Source organism: Euprymna scolopes, chromosome 14 (genome assembly GCF_053919585.1).
Source record: "Euprymna scolopes isolate OS-2025 chromosome 14, ASM5391958v1, whole genome shotgun sequence".
NCBI classification, from domain to species: Eukaryota; Metazoa; Mollusca; class Cephalopoda; order Sepiida; family Sepiolidae; genus Euprymna; species Euprymna scolopes.
The window spans coordinates 23,167,827-23,193,438 of record NC_136495.1 but is presented as its reverse complement, the minus strand read 5'-3'; the positions used below and the strand labels follow the sequence as shown (position 1 = coordinate 23,193,438).

The 25,612-nt window shown below is 31.8% G+C and overlaps 2 protein-coding genes across 2 annotated transcripts in view; one reads left to right on the top strand and one right to left on the bottom strand.

The window, feature by feature from the left end:
* The window catches only part of LOC145292908 (COMM domain-containing protein 9-like), a 179,328-nt gene extending 163,807 nt beyond the window's left edge, over positions 1–15,521 (bottom strand). The window contains exon 1 of the mRNA XM_080139049.1: positions 15,364–15,521. Within this exon, the coding sequence (XP_079995175.1) occupies positions 15,364–15,417 (54 nt within the window). The 5' untranslated portion in view covers positions 15,418–15,521. The remainder of the gene's footprint in view (positions 1–15,363) is intronic.
* LOC145292909 (uncharacterized) lies at positions 15,435–20,101 on the top strand. Its single transcript, XM_080139050.1, has 4 exons — positions 15,435–15,634; positions 17,899–17,962; positions 18,109–18,289; positions 18,989–20,101. The coding sequence occupies exons 1-4, from the start codon at positions 15,621–15,623 to the stop codon at positions 19,111–19,113; spliced, it is 384 nt and encodes a 127-aa protein (XP_079995176.1). The 5' UTR covers positions 15,435–15,620; the 3' UTR covers positions 19,114–20,101.
* The last annotated feature ends 5,511 nt before the right edge of the window (positions 20,102–25,612 follow it).

Genomic DNA, 25,612 nt, shown 5'->3' with positions numbered 1-25,612 from the left:
ACTATATTGTAAAGCACTTTATTTTTTGGGTAAAATTTCTTGTACACATTAAAAAGTAAGTGATTCTTGTATATGATTTTTGGAATATGACATCTATACAAATATAGAAACATATACAATACTTAAAATTCATAATGATCGGTAATTAGTTTAGGAGTGAATCCGATATATACAAATATATAAATACTCAAGCACGTCTGATTGAACACGACAGAGTTATTCTTTTTTCAGATTTTTCTGCATATCTTTTCAATTTGTCGAGCGATCTTTTTTATTTCAGCTGGCATGTTGTATATAACGGCGCCCAAAAGTTGTTGTTCAATCATATTCTTCTCAAGCGCTTTCTATCTATCTATCTACGGACCGAATGATTTACTAACAACTTCAAGAAAAACCTGATCCGAAGGCAAATATCATCTGCCAACAAGGCTATTCAAACCCTTCACCAAGAACTTCAAACAATTAAACTGTAACTCAAAGAAAAAAACAACTGAAACTCAGTTTCAAACTATCAACACAATCTCCAACCTTGACCAAATCCAACACAAAATAAAACTACAACAAAAACTGAACTGACTATACAAAGGACACATTTATCTTCCAAATACTAAAGAAAAATACTTAAACCTATCAAACAACCCCCTTATCGAACAACAAAAACAATTACTTAACCTTGGCCCCAACTGCCACCTTTCTAAGAATTACAACCAAAAACGTTAAACTATGTGAAATCGAAATATTCTACCAACAAATCCAAGACCTAAAAAAAAAAAATAAATAAAATCTCCACACACCCCAACCTCAAAGATCTCTTAAAAGCTGAAGGATATAAAAATCGATACAAATGCAGGCAACTTAACCCCCTCCTAACCCCAAAGCTAAAAGAAGCAGCCAAAGAACTTTACAATACCTACATCACAATATGAATGGCGGACAAATCCAATATGTACACAATCTTAAATAAAACCCGACTACAACATGAAAATAAACAACATTCTCTGAGATAAAACAAAATTTAAACCACCCACAAAAAATCCTACAGAACTAAAAAAAAACAAATTAACCATATTATAACAGCAAACAACACTGAAAGCGGAACAATAAAACTTAATAAAATAATAAGAGACTATAAACATGGCTATATATACGGGAAAATTAAAATTCACAAAACAGGATATCCTCTAAGACCCCTAATCTCCCAAATCCCTACCCCAGTATATAATATTGCTAAAACAATCAATAACATTATCCAACCTTACATACCTAGTAAATACTACATAAAATCTACCACTGACTTCATCGACCTATTAAAATTAAACTCTCCCCACAAATGCATAACCGCATCTCTCAATGCCGAAAACCTCTTCACTAATGTCGCTATCAACCACAACATGATATCCCCTCCAGCTATAAAACACCAAACCCTCGAAAAATTACTATTAAAATGCACCACACACGTTCCCTCCACTGACCCTTATGTGAAAACATACATCCAAATAGATGGTATCTCAATGGGGTCACCTCTAGGCCCTACATTCGCAGACTACTTCATGATCCACCTCGAAAACAAAATCTTCTCAGATCAAAAAAATAAACCCACTATCTATGCCCGATATGTCAACAACATTCATTGCAGCTGAATCTGTACAAGACATTAAAAACTCAAACTAAACTAAACTAGAAACACACTCCATCCTCAAATTTACACACAAACCAAACATAAATAACAAAATACCATTTCTCAACATATCAGTAGATTCAAGCAACCCCACTAAATACATAACATCAACATATAAAAAAAACTACCAACAATAATGCAATACTCTTAAATTACTATAGCAAACGCCCAGAAAAATATAAAACAACCCTTATAAAAAATTTGATTCACCACTCATACAATATAGCATGAACCTGACAAATATTTTACAAAGAACCAACAAATATAAAACAAACCCTAATAAACAATAATTTTTCCAATAAAATTGTTGAGAAGCACATAAAGCTGTATTTAAACTCACTCCACAATAAAAACATAAATACTAACAAAAATGACACCATCAAAGTATACTATAAAAACCAACTACACACTAACTAGAAAACAGATGAAAAAATAATAACCTAATTAAAAGATACACCAGGCCCACCAACTAGAACAAAAAGTTCAAACTAATATATTATACTAAATTTAAAACCTCCAATTTAATAATTAAAAACAATAATAATACAAACACCACACTAAACCAAACTAATGTAGTGTATGAATTTATTTGCCCCTTCGAAGAAGGTCTCCGAACCCATTCTAAAAACTCATACAATGCATACATAGGCCACACCACAACAACACTCTCCTGACTATCATTTAGTCGACAATAGCGCCATAAAACAACACCTAACATCCCATAATAAAAACCTACAGTCATCTGATATTAGAAACATCTTAACTAACAATACTAAAATTCGATACCTTAACAATTACACACAGCAACTAAAATTACTAGAAGACATACTAATCAAAAAACTACAGCCCCTTTTTAACCGGATCTCATTTAACACCGGGACAAATATACTAACCGTATTTAATAACTTACAAGAAACTAAATAAATAAAATATAGAATAAGAAAATCAAAATTAAAAATAAAAATAATTCGCCCCTAACCATCTTGTACCCACCTTTATAACCAATAAATAAAAAAATAGAAAACTATAAATACACCAAGCCTCAAAGAAACAGAAAAAGAAAGCAATAACAACAATCGCTCCTGATGACAATCAGATGCACCGATAGAAAGCGTTTGAGAAGAATATGGCTGAACAACAACTTTTGGGCACCATTATATACAACATGCCAGCTGAAATAAAAAGACTGCTCGACGAATTGAAAAGATATCCAGAAAAATTGGAAAAAAGAATAACAATCAGACATGCTTGAATAATGACTTACTGCCAAAATATAAAAACATATAAATATATACACATACTAAAAATTCATAATGATCGGTCAATTAGCTTATGAGTGAATCCAATACATAGAAATGTATAATCATAAACACACACTAAAAATTCATAATGATCGGTTAATTAGTTTAGGAGTGAATCCATTACAGAAATTTATAATACATATACTTAAGGGATTAGAACAAAAGAGCAAAGTACATTTTAATGTATTAGTACATTCAATAATACAATTAAAAGAAAAGAAAACAGTGCTCGTTGTAATGTAGATATATAATAAGCTCGATAGGTATATATATTCTAGAGCTATTTTAATATTAAGTAAGATGATTAATAATTTATAATTAGAATTAAAAGTTAAAAATCGGTTTCATAAGGAAGAACAAAACAAAATCAATAAATTGTACGATCGTTTCGGAAACGATGTTTTTATTGTGATAGATATTGAGTCTTGGACAATAATTTTATCATATACTTTTGAAAAAAAGTCTCCTCATCAGCAATAATACTGGGTGGGTTTTTTTTTTTCTTCTAAAGACACCAAAATAAACCTAGCATTTTTATGTAAGGCAGATGTACCTGGAAAATATTTAAAATATAAAAGGAAAATAGTTACTTTTTTGATGTTGATAAACAAAGTAAGATAAAATGAAAATAAAATAAGATAGGATCTTGTTGAAGGGTAAGGTTAAGAGAGTCTAAATTTTAAATATTTTAACAAAATATAAATACCTTTTAATGGTTCGCTTTCTAAAAGTCGTACGTATCATCGTCAATGCATTCATTGGGATGGTAAATGTAGTTTATGAATGCTTGAAAATGTTGATATACAAACTTTCAAAGGAGACGCTATGGAACAATATTAACAGTTAAAATCGTTAGTGACGTTAAATTTAAAATCAGCTGAGATATTTCAATTACAAAAGGAGATAATTTTATTAAAACAGAAAAATAACGGATTTATCTATTCAAAGAGAGATAAACACTAATTATTTAATAGTTGAATTTAACTATAATAAAGGAATCCTATTGGAAGTGATTAAATAAAAATATTTTTTTAAAAATTAGTAATTATAATATTTATAGACCTTATATTCATACAATAGTAACATATAAATTCAAAGTGAAATAGATAATAAAATAAAATAAAAAAGAACATAATGGTAAAATATTAGATAATATAATAATAATAATAATAATAATAATAATAGTTATTAATTTATAAATTATAAATTTTAAAATAGAGTAGTCATAAGATAAATTTATGATTTATGGTGACTTAAATTTGTCAAATCTAAACGAACGTTTATGAACGCATCCGGAAAAAATTTCACCTTTTAAGTTCCAGAGAATGGTTTTATTTTTATTATATTTCAAAATCTTAAGGGCTTCAGATCTACAAAGTGCACAGAATCTGCCCCCCGGCATATATGCTTTATAAGATCCTATTATTTCCCATTTTAAATTGAATATATATATATATATATATATATATATATATATATATATATACACATATCAAAAATTCATAATGATCGCTTAATTAGTTAAGGAGTGAATCCAATACAAATTCATGTTTAGGGAGGAGATAATGCCTGGTAGGACTGTGAAAAATATGCAGTCACCATAACTTATCTATTTATCTGATTTTTGGAATCAGCAGTTTTTCAATGTGATTTTTGGAATATGACATTGTCAGTATTGAACATCATAAAGATTTTTATTCTTTTTTTGATAGAAGATTATGTTTGGGATGAATCTACGCTATTTAATATGGCTACTTGATTTTTTGGCTAAGATCAAAGTGTAGTATCTGTCTCAGTTTTCCAGTGACTCCCTTAAGAGATTTTGCAATTACTGCCATGAGGACATAATGGACGAAAATACACATTACTTGATCTATTTTCGTGATATTTGGGATGTGACAAATAAGGCCTCAGTGTTATCTGATACATTTACCTGATTATAGGAATCAGCAGGTTTTCCATGTGATTTTTGGAATATGACATGTAGTGTCAGTGTCGTACATCATAAAGATTTTTTTTTTCAATAGAACATAATGTTTGGGAGGAAAGTATGCTATATAATATGGTTACTTGGTCTTTTGACTAAGATTAAAGTGTAGTATTTGTTCTTCAGCATTTAAGCAATCTCATATTTGCCCCCCTCCCACTCCATAAGCAGAGTACAGATATCATATTTGTACTAATACAAAAGAAAATGGCCAGTCAAAGTGTAGTATGTGTTCTTTGAATTCAAACGATCTTATCCCTCCCCCCGCCCCCCATAAACAGAGTTAGGATATCATATTTGAACAAATGCTAAACAAAATAGCCAGTCAAGTTTTAGAGATATGACGTCATTTCCGGTATAATGACTCGAGAATTTTAAACTGATACTAAAATCCATTGTTTGTTTCTTAAAACACAGCAACTCTATTTTGTTCTTCAGTACATATTTTCATTCGTAATATTTTTTTCTACCTTATTGCTTGTTGTGATTCTTAGATATTTCACTATTTGAGACGCGACACTCACGTAGGTGCCATTTTTTAACATGTAAATGAGTATTTTTTTTCTCGGTATTATAGTGAAGAAACACGTTGAACCATATCTGCGAGAAGTAAAAATTAATGGCATTATAGAGAGCTGACATCATTTCCAGTGACATAAGTCAGCATTTTTTCAAATGTATATAAAAGATATTGGATTTGTTTAAAATTGCGTCAAAACAAGTATAGAAAGCTTGTGAAATAGATTTCTATATAAATTGTATTCTTTAATAAATTATTCTTATAAATTACGAGAAAGACAGAAATCTATATAATATATATGTATATATTGAATATGACATACGTACATCAAAAACATTCTTCTGTATCTTTTTAATAAAAGTGTTCTTGTAAAATTATTACATAACATTTAAAAGTCAAAAATATCGGAATGTAAAAAACAAACGGAACAGGAAATGGTGAAGATCGAAACCACAACACTGGTATTAGTAGTCGGTTATGTTATCCACTGCACCAAACCAACTTGAAAGTGTTGTAAAATAACTAAATAAATAGATATGTTTTACAGGAAGTATGCATGCATAGAACGATGCCATTGTGCTACGCTTGGCAAGTTGTGATTTTTTTCAATTTTGACCCCTTTTTTTTTTTAACCTCTAATCGAGTAAATATTTCTAATATAATTCTGCACCAAAAATGCTATCTTTTGAGCCATTGCACGCTGTCCAGCGACCTTCCGTCTGGGAGGAGATACAATTTGAAAAACTGAGACCGACGCACATAGACATACAGACATAGCGAGATTTATATATCAAATTTTAAAATATTACAGCCATAGAAATTCCTAATGAACCGCCCCCTTAAGTAAACACTTCATCAAATCTCCACACTAACGTACTGTACTTGCAATAACCCTTATCCCTGAGTGGCTTCCGGGCCTTGATAAGTGGTGACCACCATGTAAAAAAAAAAAAAAAAAGAATGTGAGAAAAAAAAATCTGTTTGGCCATTAAACATAGTTTTATGTTGTCGTTTTTGTTAAATATTATTAATTCATATTATTATTATTAATAAATATTATTAACTGAGGAATCATTTTGAGTTAAAATTCGAGTTTAATTGTTAGATAAACACGACATCAGTTCAAATTCAGTGGTTATTTTGTTTTGCTTTGGTTTCTTTTACATAATAGACACGTTTCCAGCGTGCTTTTCTCAATGTCAGTTTCATAATTACTAACTTGATTTTTAACAGAGATTTAACATTTAGTAATATATAACGAAAACAAAACTACTTTTAACATCTAAGCAGATTATTATTTCACATTCTCTCCCCCCCCCGCGATCTTTATAAAATATTTTTATATATTTTCCTCTTTCTTTATCCCTTTTGACAAACCTTATGTAAGCATTAATGTACAAACATTGCTCTACATAAACTGTATTTTAAACTCTATGACCAACATCATGGAGTGAAGTTTCATGAAATGCTAAAAACCATCAAATCTTTAGCTTCGCTATCTTTATGATCTGCTAACTAGTTTGTTTCCTCTAATGAAAAGAACCTTACATTCTTTGAAACTCCACGGAATAAGGATATTTCACCACCTTTCCTTATTGGAGGTATTCTTCTGTCGAAAAATAAATTTTTGCATGTAAATCTCCGGTGTGTGTGTGTATATATATATATATCATAAGCATAAACAAAAACTGTAAACCGGAGATTTACATGCAAAAATTTATTTTTCGACAGAATACCTCATATATATCATTCAACCACGGTAGCGGTTGAATATATGCTTAAGTCTGAAATTGAATGAATCGAGACACATTCAAACCCCCACCACTAATTCCGTTCGCAACCAAATTTCAAACAGGTTATATAGTTGGATAGAACACCTCATTAGCTACATTTTGAAAAAGAAATTTCGAAAATTAGTTCAGTAGAAAAAAAGTTACAACAAAATATGTGAGTTCACAAACAGGAGAGTAAGTACATAAGTGACTAACGCTTTTTTTATTTTGCATAACTTTTTTTTGTATATAAATATTTTTTACTGCGATTTTGCCAATATGACATGTTAGTGTAACGATTAGAGTACCGGGGGTTGGTGGAAAGATTTTAGGTTCAATCCCGTGTATCGTTTTTTTTTATAATTAAAAAACTGAACTTTTTTTTTTAATAACTAATTTTTTTTAACTCTCCTTATGATTTTATAGCAAAAAATGGTGAATTTATCGATTAAAAATATTAGTGAATTCTATGATATACATATTCTTTCAATGAACTCAAATTTTTCGTTATCACATTTGATGAAAAATGTAGTCCCATTTTGGCAATGTGTCTGACCAATGATGCTTTTGAACCCGCGACCAGCACTACGATGTCATCAGCAGCAGCCTGGGCATAAATATTCCTATTTTTAAACTCCTTTAAAAGAGGATTCAGCATACAGTTCCATAGTACAGGTGATAAAATCCCACTTTGGGGGTTTCATTTAACTACTTTCCTTTTAACAGTTGCCCTCAGTAGTTCTACTTGAACTGTTCTGTGCCTCACCATATACTCAATCCATCGGATGAGTACTGGTGGCACATTGAGTTCTCATAGCGACTTGAACATACTACTGAAGGGTATGTTGTCAAAAGCTCCAACGATATCTAAAAAGAAACCGAGTGCCATCTTCTTTTTTGTTAGTTTACGCTCTATACAGATCACGAATTCATGAACCGCAGTCTCGGTAGAGACCCTGGCTTGGAACTACTGTGATTGAATGATAAATATTTCATAAATGTGTGTTTGAGAGCTAATTTTTTTTGACAATCATTAATAAATATTATAAATTTATATATTAATACAATAGCAATGCCTGGAAAAATCATGGATTATATGGAAAAATGCGTGCATGAAAAGTAATATTCTTAAGATTTTATTAAACCTGGAAAAGTAAAGGACAAGAAATTCAACCTGGAAAAGTAAAGAACAAGATATTCTAGTAAAGTAAAAAATAAGATATTCTAGTAAAGTAAAAAATAAGATTCATCCCAATATTGCAGCTAAAAATAAAATTTGAATATTGATAAATATTTTATTTATTATTTGTATATGTTGTTGTTTATTGTTGAGTTAGAAAGAATTAAATGATCCTAATGATGATATAATAAAATTATTAATTTTTATGTAAATTATAAAATTATTAATTCCATCTACTAACTAACTAACTAACTAATGAATTAATTTTATTCAAAAAATTTTGACTACATAAATATATGCAAATAATAGGGGGGAAATAAGTTCAATCCAGCGACTGACACCCTTTCTAACTCAACAATAAACAACAACATATGCAAATAATAAATAAAATATTTATCAATATTCAAATTTTATTTTTAGCTGCAATATTTTAAGTCTAAAAAATTCTTATTTTTTACTTTACTAGAATATCTTGTTCTTTACTTTTTCAGGTTGAATTTCTTGTCCTTTACTTTTCCAGGTTTAATAAAATATAATATTACTTTTCATGCGCGCATTTTTCCATATAATATATATATATATATATATATATATATATATATATATATATATATATATATATATATGTGTGTGTGTGTGTGTGTGAAAGTCACTTTTTAAAACTATTTTATTACAAGGCAAGTCACCCCCCCCCCCCCTATAAAACAAATAAAATAATTGCAAAGAATGTTCAGGTCCTTTTCACAAACTGAAGCATCCTATGGTCCTATGCTGAAAGGCCATCTAATCGATAAATTGAATTTTCATATTCGAGAATGAATTCTAAATCTTTTTTTATTTTTTTTTTTTTCTTCTCTGAGGTAAATTTAATTTATTTATATCAATTCCTTGGCACTGGACATTTGGTCGGAGATATTTAATTTTAAATTAAACATTTTAAAATGATGGCAATAATGTAGTAAATAATATCTGTGAGAGTTAAAATGGCAAATGTCGTTTAGAAGATAAAACAATCTTTGTTTTGAAAGGTTCTTTTTATTCGGTATTTATTCGATAAAACGCATTGAGTCTGCTCTCGGCCTGCCAAACAAGCTGAACATTCGATGAAACTTCCGGATATTGCGTATCTATTTTTATTTTATAATTTGGTTTTTGAAAAAAAAATTCCATAACTTTTTAAAATTATTCCTATTTTGTCAAATGTCGAATTATATAGTTTGAAAAATAAATATTTGAAATCAATTTCATATATATATATATATATATATATATATATATATATATTATTTAAACGAATTAAAATGGTCAATTTAGCCGTTAAGTATGCTAAGAAAATCAGAAGGGATAAAACAAGTGGGAAAAGAAGGTAGAAGGTGGAGGTGAAAATGAATGCAAGGGGGAGAAGAAAATAGAGGAAACGAAAAGAACAGTCAAAGAGTTAAAACGAAAAAAAAAAAAAAAAATGAATACGCAGAAGGAGAAAAAACATGGAGGAAAATTATGGAGGTGAGGGGGCCGATAAAAATAAAAACGCCTGAAAGAAATAAAGAAAGACTGATAAACAACGCGACCAAAATACGTCACAGAGAGAGAGAGAGAGAGAGAGAGAGAGAGAGAGAGACGCCTGGAACAGGAAGTGAGCGAGAGACGACGCGAGAGACAGCGCCTAAAAGAGAGAGAGAGAGAGAGAGAGAGAGAGACGGCGCCTAAAAGAGAGAGAGATAGAGTGTGTGCGAGAAACGGCGCGTAAAAGAAAAAGAGAGAGAAAAGGAGAGAGCGAGAGAGAGACGGCGCCAGAGACAGAGAGAGAGAGAGAGAGAGAAAGAAAGTGAGCGAGACGACGCCCAGAAGAGAGAGAGAGAAAAAAAGGCGAAAGACGGCGCCTGAAAGAGAGAGAGAGAGAGAGAGAGAGAGAGAGAGAGAAAGCGAGAGACGGCGCCTGAAAAAGAGAGAGAGAGAGAGAGAGAGAGAGAGAGAAAGCGAGAGACGGCGCCTGAAAAAGAGAGAGAGAGAGAGAGAGAGAGAGAGAGCGAGAGAGACGCACGGCGCCTAAAAGAGTGAGAGAGAGAGAGAGAAAGCGAGAAACGGCGCCTGAAAGAAAAAGAGAAAGAAAAGGTGAGAGCGAGAGATAGCGCCTGAAAGAGAGGGAGAGAGAGAGACAGAGACAGACACAGAGAGAAAGTGAGCGAGAGACGACGCCCAGAAGAGAGAGAGAAGACGGCGCGGCGCCTGAGAGAGAGAGAGAGAGAGAGAGAGAGAGAGAGAGAGAGAGAGAGAGAGAGAGAGAGAGAGACTGCGTCTAAAAGAAAGACTGAAAATATCAGAGAGAGAGAGAGAGAGAGAGAGAGTAATAAGTGTAGAAGTTTGAAAGAGGTTAGTTTAAAAAATAAATAAAACGAAGAGAGAAGTCAGAAAAAAAAAACATCAGTAACGAGGGGGGGAAGCAAAAGTTTGACGATGAAAAAGGGAAGTTTTTAAAAAAATGTTTATTATCATTATAATTATTATAAAATGAACTTTAAAAAAATGAACTTAATTAAGATCAATTTATAATGAATATCTCCAGGGGACCAGTTTTCTTTAATTGCACACACACACACACACACAAAAAAGCCCGGTAACAAATGTTAAGACGTTCATCACAGACCGTCACAAGGCGCTTTCCCCACCTTCATAATTTAAACTGTCCCTCGTCAGGGAGGAGGTGGGGGGGGCACAGGTAATATACATACAGATACACAGACATACAGTAGCGTCCAAAAATAAGGGACAAAATTTTAAAACCTAATATTTGTTAGAAATAACAACTGTGAAAAGCTGAAATTTTGACAACTTGGTAGTCGTTATCATCCATAATAACATAGCCCTCTTGCAGTTTAAAGAAACTAAAATATGAAGAAGAAAATGGGACATAAGTCGTGTTACACCTTAGGAAGAATGCCACTTGATTTGATAGTGAAATTGGCGTCATTTTATAAATAAAATGAAATATTGAAATTGACACTATAAGAAAATAATATTTTTTTTATTAAATAATTTTCATTAAATACAGGAATTTTTAAACAAAAAAAATAAGATCTTTTTTATTTAAATAACTCCCGCGTAATTTTATAAATAAAATGGCAAACAAATAAAGATAATTATTTTATTTTAAAATTTAAAAACATTGATTAGATCTCTAAAAAAAAAAAAAAAAAAAAAAAAAATCGAAAATTATCTTTATTTGTTTGTAAAAAAAAATGTTTTCTAGTCAATTTGAAATTGACTAGAAAACATTGAAATTGACTCAATTTCAATACCGTTTGGCGTTTCATTGCTAGCATTTTTAATTATCTCCATTTGTTTGTCATTTTATCTATAAAATTACGCGGAAGTAATTCAATAAAAAAAATCTAAACTGCTAAAAATCATTTTTTTTTAATTCCTGTATTTATTAAAAATAATTTAATAAAAAAAAAAATGTCAGTTTAAATATCTCATTTTATTTATAAAATGATGCCAATTTCACTATCCAATCAAGTGGCATTCTTCCTACCGGTGTAACACGACTTATGTCCCATTTTCTTCTTCATATTTTAGTTTCCTTAAACTGCAAGAGGGCCTACGTCCAAAAGTAAGGGACAAAATTTGAGAAAAACCATGTAAACAGTATGCTATATTCAAATTTTTTGATTTCCTCTAAAGAATAAGTCGTTTGTAAACGTTGCATCAGCCGGCACCATGGCGGAACGCCAAAAACTTGATTACTCTGTGAGACAAGCTATTGTGAAGCTACACAAGGAAAAGCACACCATTAGAGAGATTTCAGAAAAAGTGAAACGTTCCAGGAGTGTTGTAGGCAGGGTTGTTAAATCCTACAATGATACTGGCAATATAGTTAGTGCTTTTAAAACCGGCAGGCCCCGCAAAACTTCGGCAAGAGAAGATCGAATAATGCTGTGTATGTCATTAAAGGACCGTTTTAAGTCTTGCACAGAAATTAAAAGGGTTATGAATAGTACCTCATGTGTTAATGTGTCAAGACAGACTGTTTCTAGACGACTGCAAGAAATAGGGCGGTTTAATCGAACCCCATGGAAGAAACCACTTGTTAGTTCAAAGAATAAGATTAATATCTTTGCAAACAGGTATGTAATTTGGACGTGTGTGTGTGTGCATATGTGCGTGTGTGTGTGTGTGTGTGTGTGTGAGTGTATACACACAACGCCAAGACAGACAACAGAAACGAAGGGGAGGGGAGAATGCAAGGTTTGTCTAAAACAAATAAATAAAACCTGTTTCTCAGACTAAAAAACTTATTAGAAAAAAAAAGCATTTTGCTTCTTTTTTTTTATTGTTACATAAAAAAAGAGGAAAAAATGTTATATTGAACCGGTTAGCTCCTAAAAATCGCTGCCAATTGTATCAACTAGTTCTGCCAGAGTTTGTACTTGCAAACGCTGGCAAAACTAAACATGACCAAACTAATTTGTTGCCTGAATTTTGCGAATTTCCTTTAATATTATTTTGAAAACATTAATTCGTCTTTCTGCAGATTGAATTGTATTTTTTTGCGGATTATTTTTGCAAATAATTTGTTTTAATTTTTGCCGATTTTTCTTTTTTATTATTTTGCAAATATTAATTAACAAATAAAATCGGTGCTTGTGCATTGTACGGGCCGAGCCATATTTTTTAGATAGAATTTTCTACTTAAATTCAATTTTACAGTATTTTTTTTGTTTGTCAAAGTGAAAGTACAGAATAGTTTGTTTTTTTTTAATCCTCTCTCCCTATGTTAAAGATGTCTTTCTAATTAATGTCATTATATTTTAGCACGACTCTTAAATTGCACTATTAAGAAAGTCATTATTGCCACCCTGACTTAAGGTTAGTGTTATGGTTAAGGAATGGTACGTTTGGTACAGTGACATTGTTTATTAAAAAGAAACCAACAAAAATCATACAGCAAATTAATATGGTGGATTAATTTGCCCTGTAACCTTTTGGAAAAATAAGACAAAACCATATAAAATTTGGTTATCTTTTGGGAGTAAACCGCTTCAATATAACTATTATAGTTTGTGTGTGTGTGTGTGTGTGTGTGTGTGTTTTTAAGATATGAAACGGTTTTGTATTTGTCTATACTTTTTTCTCCCTCCAACTTTATGGAATAGTTCACCTTTTCTCACCCGAAGAAAGATGAACCAGTCCACTACTCACACCACACACCCCTAGCTCGGAAGAGTTCATTTTCTGTTTCTATTTGCAGAACCAGCAACTTCATTTATCAAATCCTCCTTTTAGTATGCCATGAAATAGGGCTACAATGAATGGATTACGACGAATCTTAGCAAACACTCTTTTTCAGTTGACTTTTTAAAACTTGAATAAATTTTCCATGAATTTTATTTGATTTTTAACTGTCTCAAGTAAATCTTAATTCAAAGGAAGTTTAAACAAATTTTAAAATAATTCAGACTATTGACGGTGAAAGTTTTTTTTAATAACTTTGAATAATTGTTATCTGAATTGTATTAAACTTTGGGGGGGGGGCAGCGGTTGAATGAATGAAAAGAATAGTATTTCTTCAACCTCCACAATTAACTAATGAAAAAGTTGATTTATTTTTGTACAGCAATAAATACTTAAGCTGGCATCACATTTTTTTTTCTTTTTTACTGATAAAAAAGAAAAAGGTTAACATTTAAAAATCTTTGACCCAGCAAGAAATTAATTATATATAACCAAAAAAAATTTCCTAAATGACAAAAGTGGGTGGGTCGTTTTTATTTATGTTTGTTTTCTGATATGTAAAACGAAACCACGCACATTTTGGCATGGGATCCAAATTTTTATTTTTTTGCTTCTATTGTTAAAAAAAAAACAAAAAAAACTAACCACTTTACTTTTATTTAAGGAAAGGAAGAATAAACATTAAAGAAACCAAAAAATATAGGAGGGGAAATGATAAAAGAAAGACTTTTATCGGATGAATACATGCAAGCGTGTTTGTTTTAGTTTTGTTTCAAAACTAATTTCTAAATTTTTTTTTTTCATTTTCACGAAAACACCTGTACTAACTTATCTAAGCCGCAATCACAGCTATATTGTTTAACGTTTTTTTCGCTTTTTAGAATCTGTGGATTGTAAAACATACTCTTAAATGAAACCTCAAAAAGAAAACACCGGGTCGAAATTAAAATAAGATAATCAATTGGACTTTGATATATTGTATTTACTAATTTATGAACTTCTAATTCAGATTTTAATATAAACCCTGATCCCCACCCCCCATTTTATTTAAATTCGACAACAATGGACTTCCTTATTCAAATACGGACGTTTACAACGTTAATGTTTTGAAAAGTGAAGAAATGCTTTAAGATGGCGGAGCCACTCGAAAATATTTCCTTTTTAACATATATATACACACGTGTATGAAAAGAGCGACGATTGATCTATAGTGTATATATATATATATATATATATATATATATATATATATATATATATATATTATTCCTTCCACAAAAGTTAACACTATCACGTTGATTCTCCATGTGAGGTGGATTTTTTTTTTTAAATACTTAAAGAGCATTCAGTGATTTTTTTTAAATAAAAAGCGAAAGAAAATAAAGGCTACATAGATCACATATAGATATTTTCTGAATACTTCTTTCTCTCGAAATCTATTTTATTGTTATTATTTATATTCTTAGTGGTTATAAGTAAACGAAACCAATGAATGGGAGGTTTTCTTCCGGGTGAGAGAGGAAGAAAGTTAAGAATCGTTGAGGGAAGTTACAAAAAAAAATAAAATAAATAATTCCTTTTTTTTTCTTACTTTTATACGCTTATAATAACAAATACACGCTTAAATATTTCATATAATAAGGGGGTTATAAAATAGGAAGAAAAAAAAATAATAAAGCGATTGAGGAACCTGTAGTAAGAGTTTCAAGTCCTCATACTGTAGTAGAGTTGTTGCGGCTGCCATATTGGGTTTTTTACCACGTGACCGTGCGGCTGCTGCTTCTCGGTGTGTTGGTGAATTAACCAATCAGCGACGAGTAATGCCGGTCGCCTTTATGTTGGCGGGAAGAGGCGGCTCGCCAGTCGGAGTCGGTCGTCTGCTTTGATTAGATCAATTCATCTCTCAGCTTCTTCGCACGCAAGTTCGTACATTTCTCTTCGGACAAAATGCCAGAAACAAGGTAAATTAAAAAAGAAAATTCAATCATTTATTCATTTGTTTTAATTTCTATCTTAATATATATGTGTATAAATTCAATCTTTTATGAATTTACAAGAATCTTAATCATTGTTTCTTTGTTACTCTGCATTTCTATTCTTCCAAGAAATCTTGATATTTCTTTGTTCACTGTTCGCCTTCGAATTTTTGTTAGTTTATTTCACATTAATAATTACGTTTCGAATTGTAGTACTGAGAAATTATATTTTTTTACTGAATAAAAAAGAAAATATTTTTGCCATGACTTGAGCCGCAATTTGTTGGAAAATAAATTATCAATTTAAGAATTGATTTTCATTAAAAATTTTCAAACCCTTAGCAATCCATAAATAGGCGAAAATTTCGAGAAAAAAAAAGAAAAAACCGACAAAAACTACGCGCACTTAAATAGTAGGGTTTTTTTTTTTTTTTTTTTTCATTAAAAATGAAACTAAATTTCTTCTGTCTTAAGACTAAAAATTTGTTTTTTTTCTTCACTCCTTTCCATTAGCTTCTGGAGAATTTTTGAGTTATCGCATTTTATATATATATATATATATCTTATATATAAGAAGTTAATAAAACATGTTTATATATATATTCGGTACTTTAATATTAACAATACTTCACTTATCGTCAAACTTGTGTTAAAGTCTATTGGGCCCCGCTTTATTTTTTTAAAAAACTAATTGTAAAAAAAAAAAAAGATAACGCAAACTTTTAATTCTCATGCTTTTTGTTTTTGATTGTTCGCCTTTTTTCCGCAATTTGAAATAAATTCAATCACTTTTGCGAAATTTAAAATATTTTGTTAAAGTAATACTTGAACGTTCCCGACTTAATCTAATTTTCGCTTCATTTCTCTAATTTTCAATTGACCGCTTAAAATATTTGAACAGTATTTTCTTGTATATCGTTTGTTTGAAAGATTTAAGCGTATATTTAAAAAATTTTTTTTTTTTTTTTTTTTTTCGGTCTTTGTCTTCGTTTTTCAATTCGTCATTTGATTGGCGCTTGTTTTTTCTTCTTTCTTTTTCTTACGGACTCCTCTTCTCATTGGTCAATTTCTTTCTCCCCCTCCCTCTCTTATTGGTCAACTGTCTTTCTTCGTACTCCCCCTCTCACGTTGGTCAATCTTTTCCCCCTCCCTCATATTTTCAAATAAGCAGCAGCAGCCGTTTATGATCTTGGCTCTTTCAACAATTCTGACTTTATTTTTCTCGTTGCAATTCTTTCTGATCGATATATTAAGAGCCCACCCTACCACCCCCTTTATTTCTATCTATATCCGTTACCCCCCTCCCCCCGTTTCTTAGCTGGATTAATCTAGTCCGGCAATTGCCTCTAAATTGTATGAAAAGGTGATTAAAAGTTATATATATAAAAAAAAAAAAAAAATTTTAGTCCTCACTTTTGAATTTAATAAAGATTGGTATTTATTTATTTTTTTTTGTTGTAATTATTACTTTACCATTACCGGCATCATCATAAATATTACTAGTGAGGTAAAAAAAAAAGTTTCTGCTTAATTTTTAAATCGTCTAATTTTATTTTTTCGTGTTTCATTTTTTTTTTCTCTCCATAATTACAAATTTGAGTTTTTAAATCGTGTTTCAATTTAATTTTTGGTACTTATGCACTAAAAAAAAAAATCGTGCCAAAAATGTTATTTATAAAAAGCTATTATTAACAGAGGGAAGGGGGGGGGGTTTCGCGATTCTATACTTTCACCTAACAATTTCATAAATGTCGTGAAAACACTAAAAATAGCACGGTAACATAAGTGCATAATCACCTTTTATTTCTTTCATTGAACGGTATATAACATTGGAATTCGTGTTATCTTTTTGAATAAAATTCTTATAAATTAAATATTTTTCTTTATACGCCCCCCACCCTCACTATATTAAGCAAGAATGGTTTTAAGTAGTAACGTTATTTCAGCACGGTCCGTATTTTGCATGAATACCGACTGCATATCGCCATACAATCATCGACTCTAGTAAATCGACCATGACCTTGGTGAAAAGTGATCGATAATTTCTTTAAAATCGAATTGTAAAGGATTTGATTTTTTAATCGAAAAATATAAAATTGTTTTCTTCCGTCTTTTTTCCACGAATTTTTTTTATCTAACTTTAAATAAAAAATTAAAACTTGTTTTTATTTTTTATTTATAAAAAAAATCTTTTATTTTAAAACAAAATTTTATTTTTATTATTTTTTTATTTTATTTATTTTTTTTAGATCAAACCCAACAGCTGAGACTGAGGCCGAAAAGCCAGAAGTTGAAACTCCTAAAAAAACAGATGTAAGTTTTTTTTTTGTTTATGTTTATTTTATTTTCATAAAAATAAAATTAGTAAAAAAAAATAATTTCAAGTTTCTAAAAATAAAAAATTACTAAAGTTAAGTTTTAATTTATAAATTGTAATTTTATTTTTTTACTCATCACAGGTTGACAGTGAAACAAAAGATGAAAAATGTGATAAATCTGACAAAGTAAACAACTCTGAAAAAGCAGATGAAGAAGAAGAATCTAAATCAGAATCCGGAGCAGAAGAGGAAGATGAGGATGGAAGTGACAAAGAAAAAGAAGAGACAAATAAGGAAAATGATGAGAAAGAAAATGGAGATGGTCAGTATTTTATAAAAAAAAATGAATCTTTCATTTTGATGTGATAATCACGATTGTTGAGCCTTTTTTTTTTTTTTTTTTTTTTTGTAAGAAACTAAAAAAAAAAATGTAAACTGATTTCATAACTTTTTATGAAATGTTTTTGATTTGTAAACAATTTAGCGTTGCGCGGGAAAAGCGATATTCATGGGGAAGGGGTGTGTTCACTAGCAATTCGTGTGTGTGTGTGTGTGTATATATATATATATATATATATATATATATACATATATACAATAAAAAAAAATTAGGCAAGTCATCGGTACCGTCAGTTTCATCTCTGATAGTAGGTGACCGTTTTAGGTCCCCTATATCAAGCTCTCTTCAGCCGATACTGTTTATACCCGGAATTTTTTCCAATGTTTTTTCGCAATAATCGCGTCTTTATTTTAAATATTTTTTAATTGAAATAAAAAAATTTTAACCCCTCTCCCCCGCATGCTTTCTAATTAACTTTCCGAACTGCCCCCCCCTTTTTTTTTTTTTTGCCTTCATAGATGTGTAATGAAACTATAAAAGATGTGATCGATTCTTTTTAAAAAGTAGTTTATTTGGTTTATTGTTTTCAGTTTTTTTTTTTTTTTACTTGGTTAAAAAAAAAAAAGATTGAACTTTTGTTTCATTTGTTTTTATTCTTTAAAACGTTGTTCTCGTCCGCAGATGTAGTCAGTCCGCGCAAACGCGGCCCAGAAGACGTAATAAAAGACGACATGAGTCCATCGAAGAAGACGAAAACGGCGGAAAGTGAAGAAGAAAAAAAGGAAGTAGTTGAACCAGAATCATGATTTGACCCATCCTCATCTTTAAATAACTCCTTCTTCCCTTCCCCTCTCTTCTCTACACTATGAATCCCACCATCTCCTTCAACCACCACAAAAAAAAAAAAAAAATAATTTTGGGGACAAAATGAAAATTTTTGTGATGGACACACAAAAGAAAATCCAATTTCAAAAAGATTTTTATGAAATTGTTGCAAAAAACATTTTTTTAGTTGAACATCTTTTTTCATTAAAAAAAAAAAAATGTATAAAATTTCTTTCTCATTTTTTTTTTCTGCTCTTCATCTTTTTTTTTTCAAGTTCTTAAATAAATTAAAGAAAATCAAACTTGTTGCTTATGTTGAACCCTAAAAAAAAATCCTAACCCCCCCCCCCCCTTTTTTTTTTTTTTTTTCCTTTTATTAAAAGAGAAAAGTTTTCAATACTTTTGACCAAAAAAGATTCCTGTACATCCTTTTAAAATTTAGGGTGGGGGATCAGTCTCTTCTAACACTTTTTTTTTTTTTTTTTTTTTTTCACTGCCAAGGGGCGGGGTTAGGGTTCATTTTAAGGAAATAAAATTTTTGGGGTTTTTATTTTTATCTTTCAACAAGGACCTCCCCATCCTCCCACAAAGATCTCCCTTCAAAAAGAAAATCTGACTTATTTTCTTGTCAGATCCGTTGTTTATTTATGTGGGTGGCCTGATGCAGCACGGGTACGTTGGGTGGGCGACCCTCAAGATGGTGTGAATTGAGTCACTAGTTTTCAAAATTAGTTTTAATTTCTATTTAAAAAAAAGTATTGAAAACTTTCCGAAAAAAAAGATAATGGCAAAAAAGAATACTTTGTTAATAAAACTTTTCATCCCTTGTTTTCATTTTTTATCATTTTCAGATTTTTCAACAAATTTTTTTAGTTGATTTGAATGAGTAAAAAGTTTTTAGTTTAGAACTTCCATCCTGATGATGAATAAATGGTTTCATTTTGAAAACCGAATGAGATGAAAACAAAATGACTTGTCTTTTTCTTATTTCGACAGCCAATATATGAAAAAAATTTGGTTAAAGTCAAAATTGTCTGCTCCGCAAACTGGACGACGATGACACGCTAGATATAATTCCTCCAAGCTGATAAGAAAACGTGAATTCTTCCCTCCCCAAATATCCATTCAAATGGACAGCAGCAAGCCTGAAGTCAAATACAGCAGACAATCTTTACTGTAACCAAATTGTTTTGTTTTTTTGTAAATAATTGGGAGATACCGAAGCGCTTATACAATGAGAAGACAAGAAAACCATTAAGTTAACGATTATCACCCCCCCCCCAAAAAAAAAAACACACACACACACACACACAGATAAATTTATTAGAAGTAATAAAAGGAGATTAGATTTCAAAAAAAAAAAAAAAATTTAATCAATTGTCCACTTTCCCAAATTATGGATGACTGGTTCACCAGGATCTTGTCCTTAAGCATCACGGGTTGTCAACCACAATAAACTGTTGCGAAATGAAAAAAATGATGAAAACACTACTCCATGCATGAAGTTTTGTTGCCACAGCTTGGCTGGAGCATCTTCCACTGGTGTCTATCACTCTTAGACAATGTCCAAAAAAATAGTTTTAAATTTAATACGTCCTGCATTATCGGTCAAGCTCCAACCCATGCTGCAATTTTTCATCCATATGCTTGTGTGTGTCTCTCTCTCTCCCCCCCCCCCCCCCCGTACTTTAATGGAGTATGTTTTGACAAACTTACGCCCCCCCCCCTCAACATACATACTCCCGATAAACCTGATGAGCAGCAAAATTCAACCCCTTCACTGTTAAGGTCCCTAGATGCTAGAAAGCCTGCTACTCTAATAGTTTCTTCATTCAAACTTAGACTTTGGAATTCCCTCCGTTTTCTGCTTCCCTCACTTTACTGAGGCTTAAATGTAATGTAAACAGGCATCTAGCTGCTCAATTCCTCTCATAGTTTAATGTTGACATGATCCCAAACAGTCTTTTATTCATATCCAAGTGTCAATATGCTGCGTTTGGAGAGGGGGGGGGTGAATAGAAGCTTGGGATAAAGAAAGGTTATTATTGGCGTTGCAGAACATGATTGAGTTTTGCAAAAGTAAAATGAACATCTGTCAATTCTCGATGATGAGTAAAGTAAAAACTACGAAGGTGTTTTAACTGGATGACAGACTAACCTATTGTTACAGTGAAGTAAAATCCGGTGATATTGTTTGAGTAACCAAACCGATTGAACCAGGTGTTGAGGTTCAATCCCTGGTCCAGTTCAGTATTTATTTCATGGAAGAAAAACGTTTAATCCCCTAACTGCCTTTATGATCAGGGGCAAAGTGTAGTATCAGTTCTGATATTTTTTTGTCTTTGCCAGATTTCTCCTTCACTGATCAATTTGCATTAATAGAAAACAACTTATCAAATACCAGAAAATTCACCTAGTGACCTTTTCGGATTTGGTGTCGTTTTCTTGAAGGTTTGTAAATAGATTCCAGATGAGTTTTGTATCTTTACTGTTTGCTTATAACATGATAACAAAGATACAACTAATAGTTGTCACCAATCGGTCAAATATTTTATTTTTGACCGAATTGTAAAAAATATTTTGCACTACTAGACCGAACCAAACCCCCTGCATCTTGTCTGAATACTAGTTACGCTAACAAATGCAAAGATGATAAATCTTACAATCAGTAAAGACTAGAAAAGTAAATTTTCTTGCGTTTGGTATAATTTTTTTTTTTTTTTTATATACATTTTGTCTTGTTAGTATACTGTGCAATTGCTAAAAAAAACTTAGACTGATGCAATTTTTTTTGTTTGTTTTTGTCCAATGCAGAAGCATTTTTTTTTTGTGAAAAAAGAAAAAGACTGACTATATTTCTAATTGCCCTCATATGGAGGAAAGTATCTCTGACCCTTAACGTGCCAATAATGACAAGGTTATTTTGAAGCTAGAGTTTTTAGCCCGTTAACATCAGGCAAAAGTTATAGCCTGTTGACTAATGTTTTATACCAAATTGATGATCGAATATATTTACATGTTTATTTTTGCATTAAATACTAATCCATATTAATCCCTATGCATCGAACAGATACCATAATACTTAGTTCGCTGCATCTCATCACAACAAAGGCTCATATAAAATTTTAGCCAGATCAGCTCAATAGTTTCGGAGAAAACTAGAGTAAATATGATATTGCGATGATTAATCTCCATTTATCCCTAACTGTCCATCAAATAGATACCATAATACTTCCGCTGCACTTTATCACAACAAAGATTCATACAAAATTTCAACCAAATTGGCTCAGTAATTTCCGAGAAAAGTGTAGCAAAGAAAAATATAAGATAAATTCAATGTGTACGAACATTCGAAATAGGTCAACTCTTACAATAACCGAACATTTGCGGTGCAAATGTATTTGGTTTTAAAATCTATTTGGGTGTGCATGTTGAAAAGCAATGGATAAAACTCCACAGACTATGGAATTATCTGGGGAAGGTATGAAACTTTTATGAATAATTTTGAGTACAATATCTATTCTGCTGCAGTATTTAAGGTCGAGATGCTTTAAACTAAATTTTGTTTTTATTCTTTATTTTCCTCCCCACGAGGACAGTTTTCATTTTTGTTTTTTCCTCACCTCACTTCAAATCATATTTAAACAAGTGGAGCATGCATGGTCCCCCGTGGGTGCACAGTGAATAAGGCATAAAAAAAATGACCCAGTTATGAATTGTCCCCCCCCCCATTTAGCCCCAAAAGGAAAATAGACAAACGGTGCAGTTTTAAGCCTTAACACATGAAAATTTAAGTTCTGCACCATGCAAAAATAATAAATGACTTAAGTCCATCATTTGCGCCCCCACCCCCATTTAGTCCTAAAAGTCCCCAATTTAAATTTGAGTTCAACACCGTGCAAAACTGTTAAGTAGACATACAGAAAATTTTGGACAAATATGGTAAAATAGTCTAAAAAAATGGAGTGTTTTTATTAGCCTAAAAAAGCCCCTGGAGGTGGAGCACACCCAAGAGTTATCACAAAGTATAGACAAACAAAATTATATAGAAATTAGTTACACCTTTTCAGAAAGTTTTATAAAAATCTAAGGCATCAATTTTTTTAATAAACAAAAGAGTGTCAATTTTAGCCATTTTAACCGGGGGGGGGGGGTGCAACTGGAGTTTTCCCAGAAAATCCATTTTGTTACTTTTTTTTTCTCATGTCATATTTAATGTTTGTACAAAATTTTTAAAAATTCCAAGGTGTAGTTATTGAGAAAAGTGCAGACAGACGAACGGACAAGGGTGAATTTATCGGTCCACCCTCCTTTTGTCGGGGGGGTGGCAATAAAAACTATTTATTTATTTATATACATATTTATCCCCCCCCCCCCCTCCAAAAAAATCAATTTAGGAATCTTAAGTAGGACGACCCCTGGAGTGAATGTGGTATTATGATTGAAGATTCTACCTAGGAAAATCATAGACAAATCTTAGTTACAGTGACTAGGATGACCATAGAGCCCCCTCCCCAGACTTTTGAATGACCTTGTGCCTCATTTATTTTTTTGAGAATTGTAATTTTCATGAATAAATAAACTTTTAAATTATAATGCATATAGTTTTGCAATCGACTTATGACATGATTCATTGTCTTAGTCAAAGAGCACTTTTTTCTTTTTCATTTGTGGCTGCCTTTTTAGTGACCTCATCTTTCAAATGCATCAGTGATGCTTGCTATTGATAGTTCTTGCTTTCTCAAAGTAATTAATGAACAAAATATCTCTCACATTCCTAAATATGGAGGTCAAAACCTTGCCTGCTGATGTTTTCATCTTTGGTCGCATTGTATCATTCTTATATTTCTCTTCATGCAACTCCCACTGACCAGATTTCCCTTCCATCGCACTGCATACACATGCCTAATAGAGTCTTCCCTTAGTTGACAGTGATAACTCTCTGCTGGCTCTACATCTACTAATCTATGTACTCTCATCCATTCTTTCATTGTGACCAAAGTAACAAAGTCTCCTGTTCTGCGCAAATCTCCCTATGAGGTCATCTTAAAGACTAACATTACACATCCATTATATCATTCTCATATCGTTTTCCTCCATGCAACGCATGTCCTCAGCCCTCATAAATGATATTTCATTTTTGTATATCTTCACACTTCATATACATACCTGATAGACTTTCTGTGTGCATATATATATATATATATATATATATATATATATATATATAATATAAATGTATACACACACACACACACTGTATCACAAAAGTGAATACGCCCTCACATTTCTGCAAATATTTAAGAATATCTCTTCATGAGACAACACTGAAAAATGACACTTTGACACAATGAAAAGTAGTCTGTATGCAGCTTATATTATTTTCCCCTCAAAATAATTCAAAATACAACCATTAAAAGCTAAACTCCTGCCAATAAAAATGTGTACACCCCTTAGGGAAAGTTGTTAATATTAACATACACTATGTTAACTGTCAATATTTTGTGTGGCCATAGTCATTATCCCAAACTGCCTTTACTTTCCTGGGCATCACAGATAGCTACTGGAATGCTCTTCTACTCCTCCATGACCACATCGCAGAGCTGGCAGATATTTGAGACTTTGTGCACCTCCACCTTCCGCTTGAGGATCCTCCAATGATGTTCTATGGAATTCAAGTCTCGAGACATGTTTAGCTAGCCCATCATCTTTACCCTCAGCTTCTTCAATAAAGCAGTGATCGTCTTCGAGGTATGTTTGGGGTCATTGTCATGCCGGAACACTGCTCTGCAACTCAGTTTCTAAAGGGGTCCATGCTTTGCTGCAGTATTTCACAGTACATGTTGGAGTTCATGTTTCCCTCAATGAAATATCTCTCCAACACCTGCAGCACATGCAGCCCCAGATCATGACATTCCTACTACCATGCTTGACTGTAGACATGATACACTTATCTTTGTACTTCTCACCTGATCTCCGCCACACATGCGTGAAGCCATCTGAATCAAACAAATAAATCTTCCTCGCATCATACATGGTTCCAGTAATCCATGTGCTTTGTTGACATGTCTTCAGCAAACTGTTTGCGGGTTTTTTTTTATGTATCATCTTCAGAAGAGGCTTCCTCCTGGGGTGACAGCCATGCATACCAATTTAATGTATAGTGTGGAATATGGTCTGAGCACTAACAGGCTGATTCTCCACCTCTTCAATCTCTACACCAATGCTGACAGCACTCCTCTGCTAGGTGTATCAGAAGCGGCCATTAAAAATGATGTGATAAATTCAACTATGCCCTCTATCGCCCCCACAACAGTGGGGTTACTATCTTATCTGAGAAAATTGACCACATACTGTCTGCTCATCCTTCAGCTAACATTCACATTTGCGGTGACTTCAATGTCCATAATGTAGAACGACTGACCCACTCAAATAAGACCGATGACGAGGGGAGGTTCTGTCATGATTTTTCCATTGCCT

What these genes read in the sequence shown, in the direction of transcription:
- LOC145292909 (XM_080139050.1), top strand. An exon ending in AAACTCCTAAAAAAACAGAT is followed by an intron (nt 17,963 to 18,108) that starts GTAAGTTTTTTT and finishes TACTCATCACAG; the next exon opens with GTTGACAGTGAAACAAAAGA. An exon ending in TGAGAAAGAAAATGGAGATG is followed by an intron (nt 18,290 to 18,988) that starts GTCAGTATTTTA and finishes TCTCGTCCGCAG; the next exon opens with ATGTAGTCAGTCCGCGCAAA.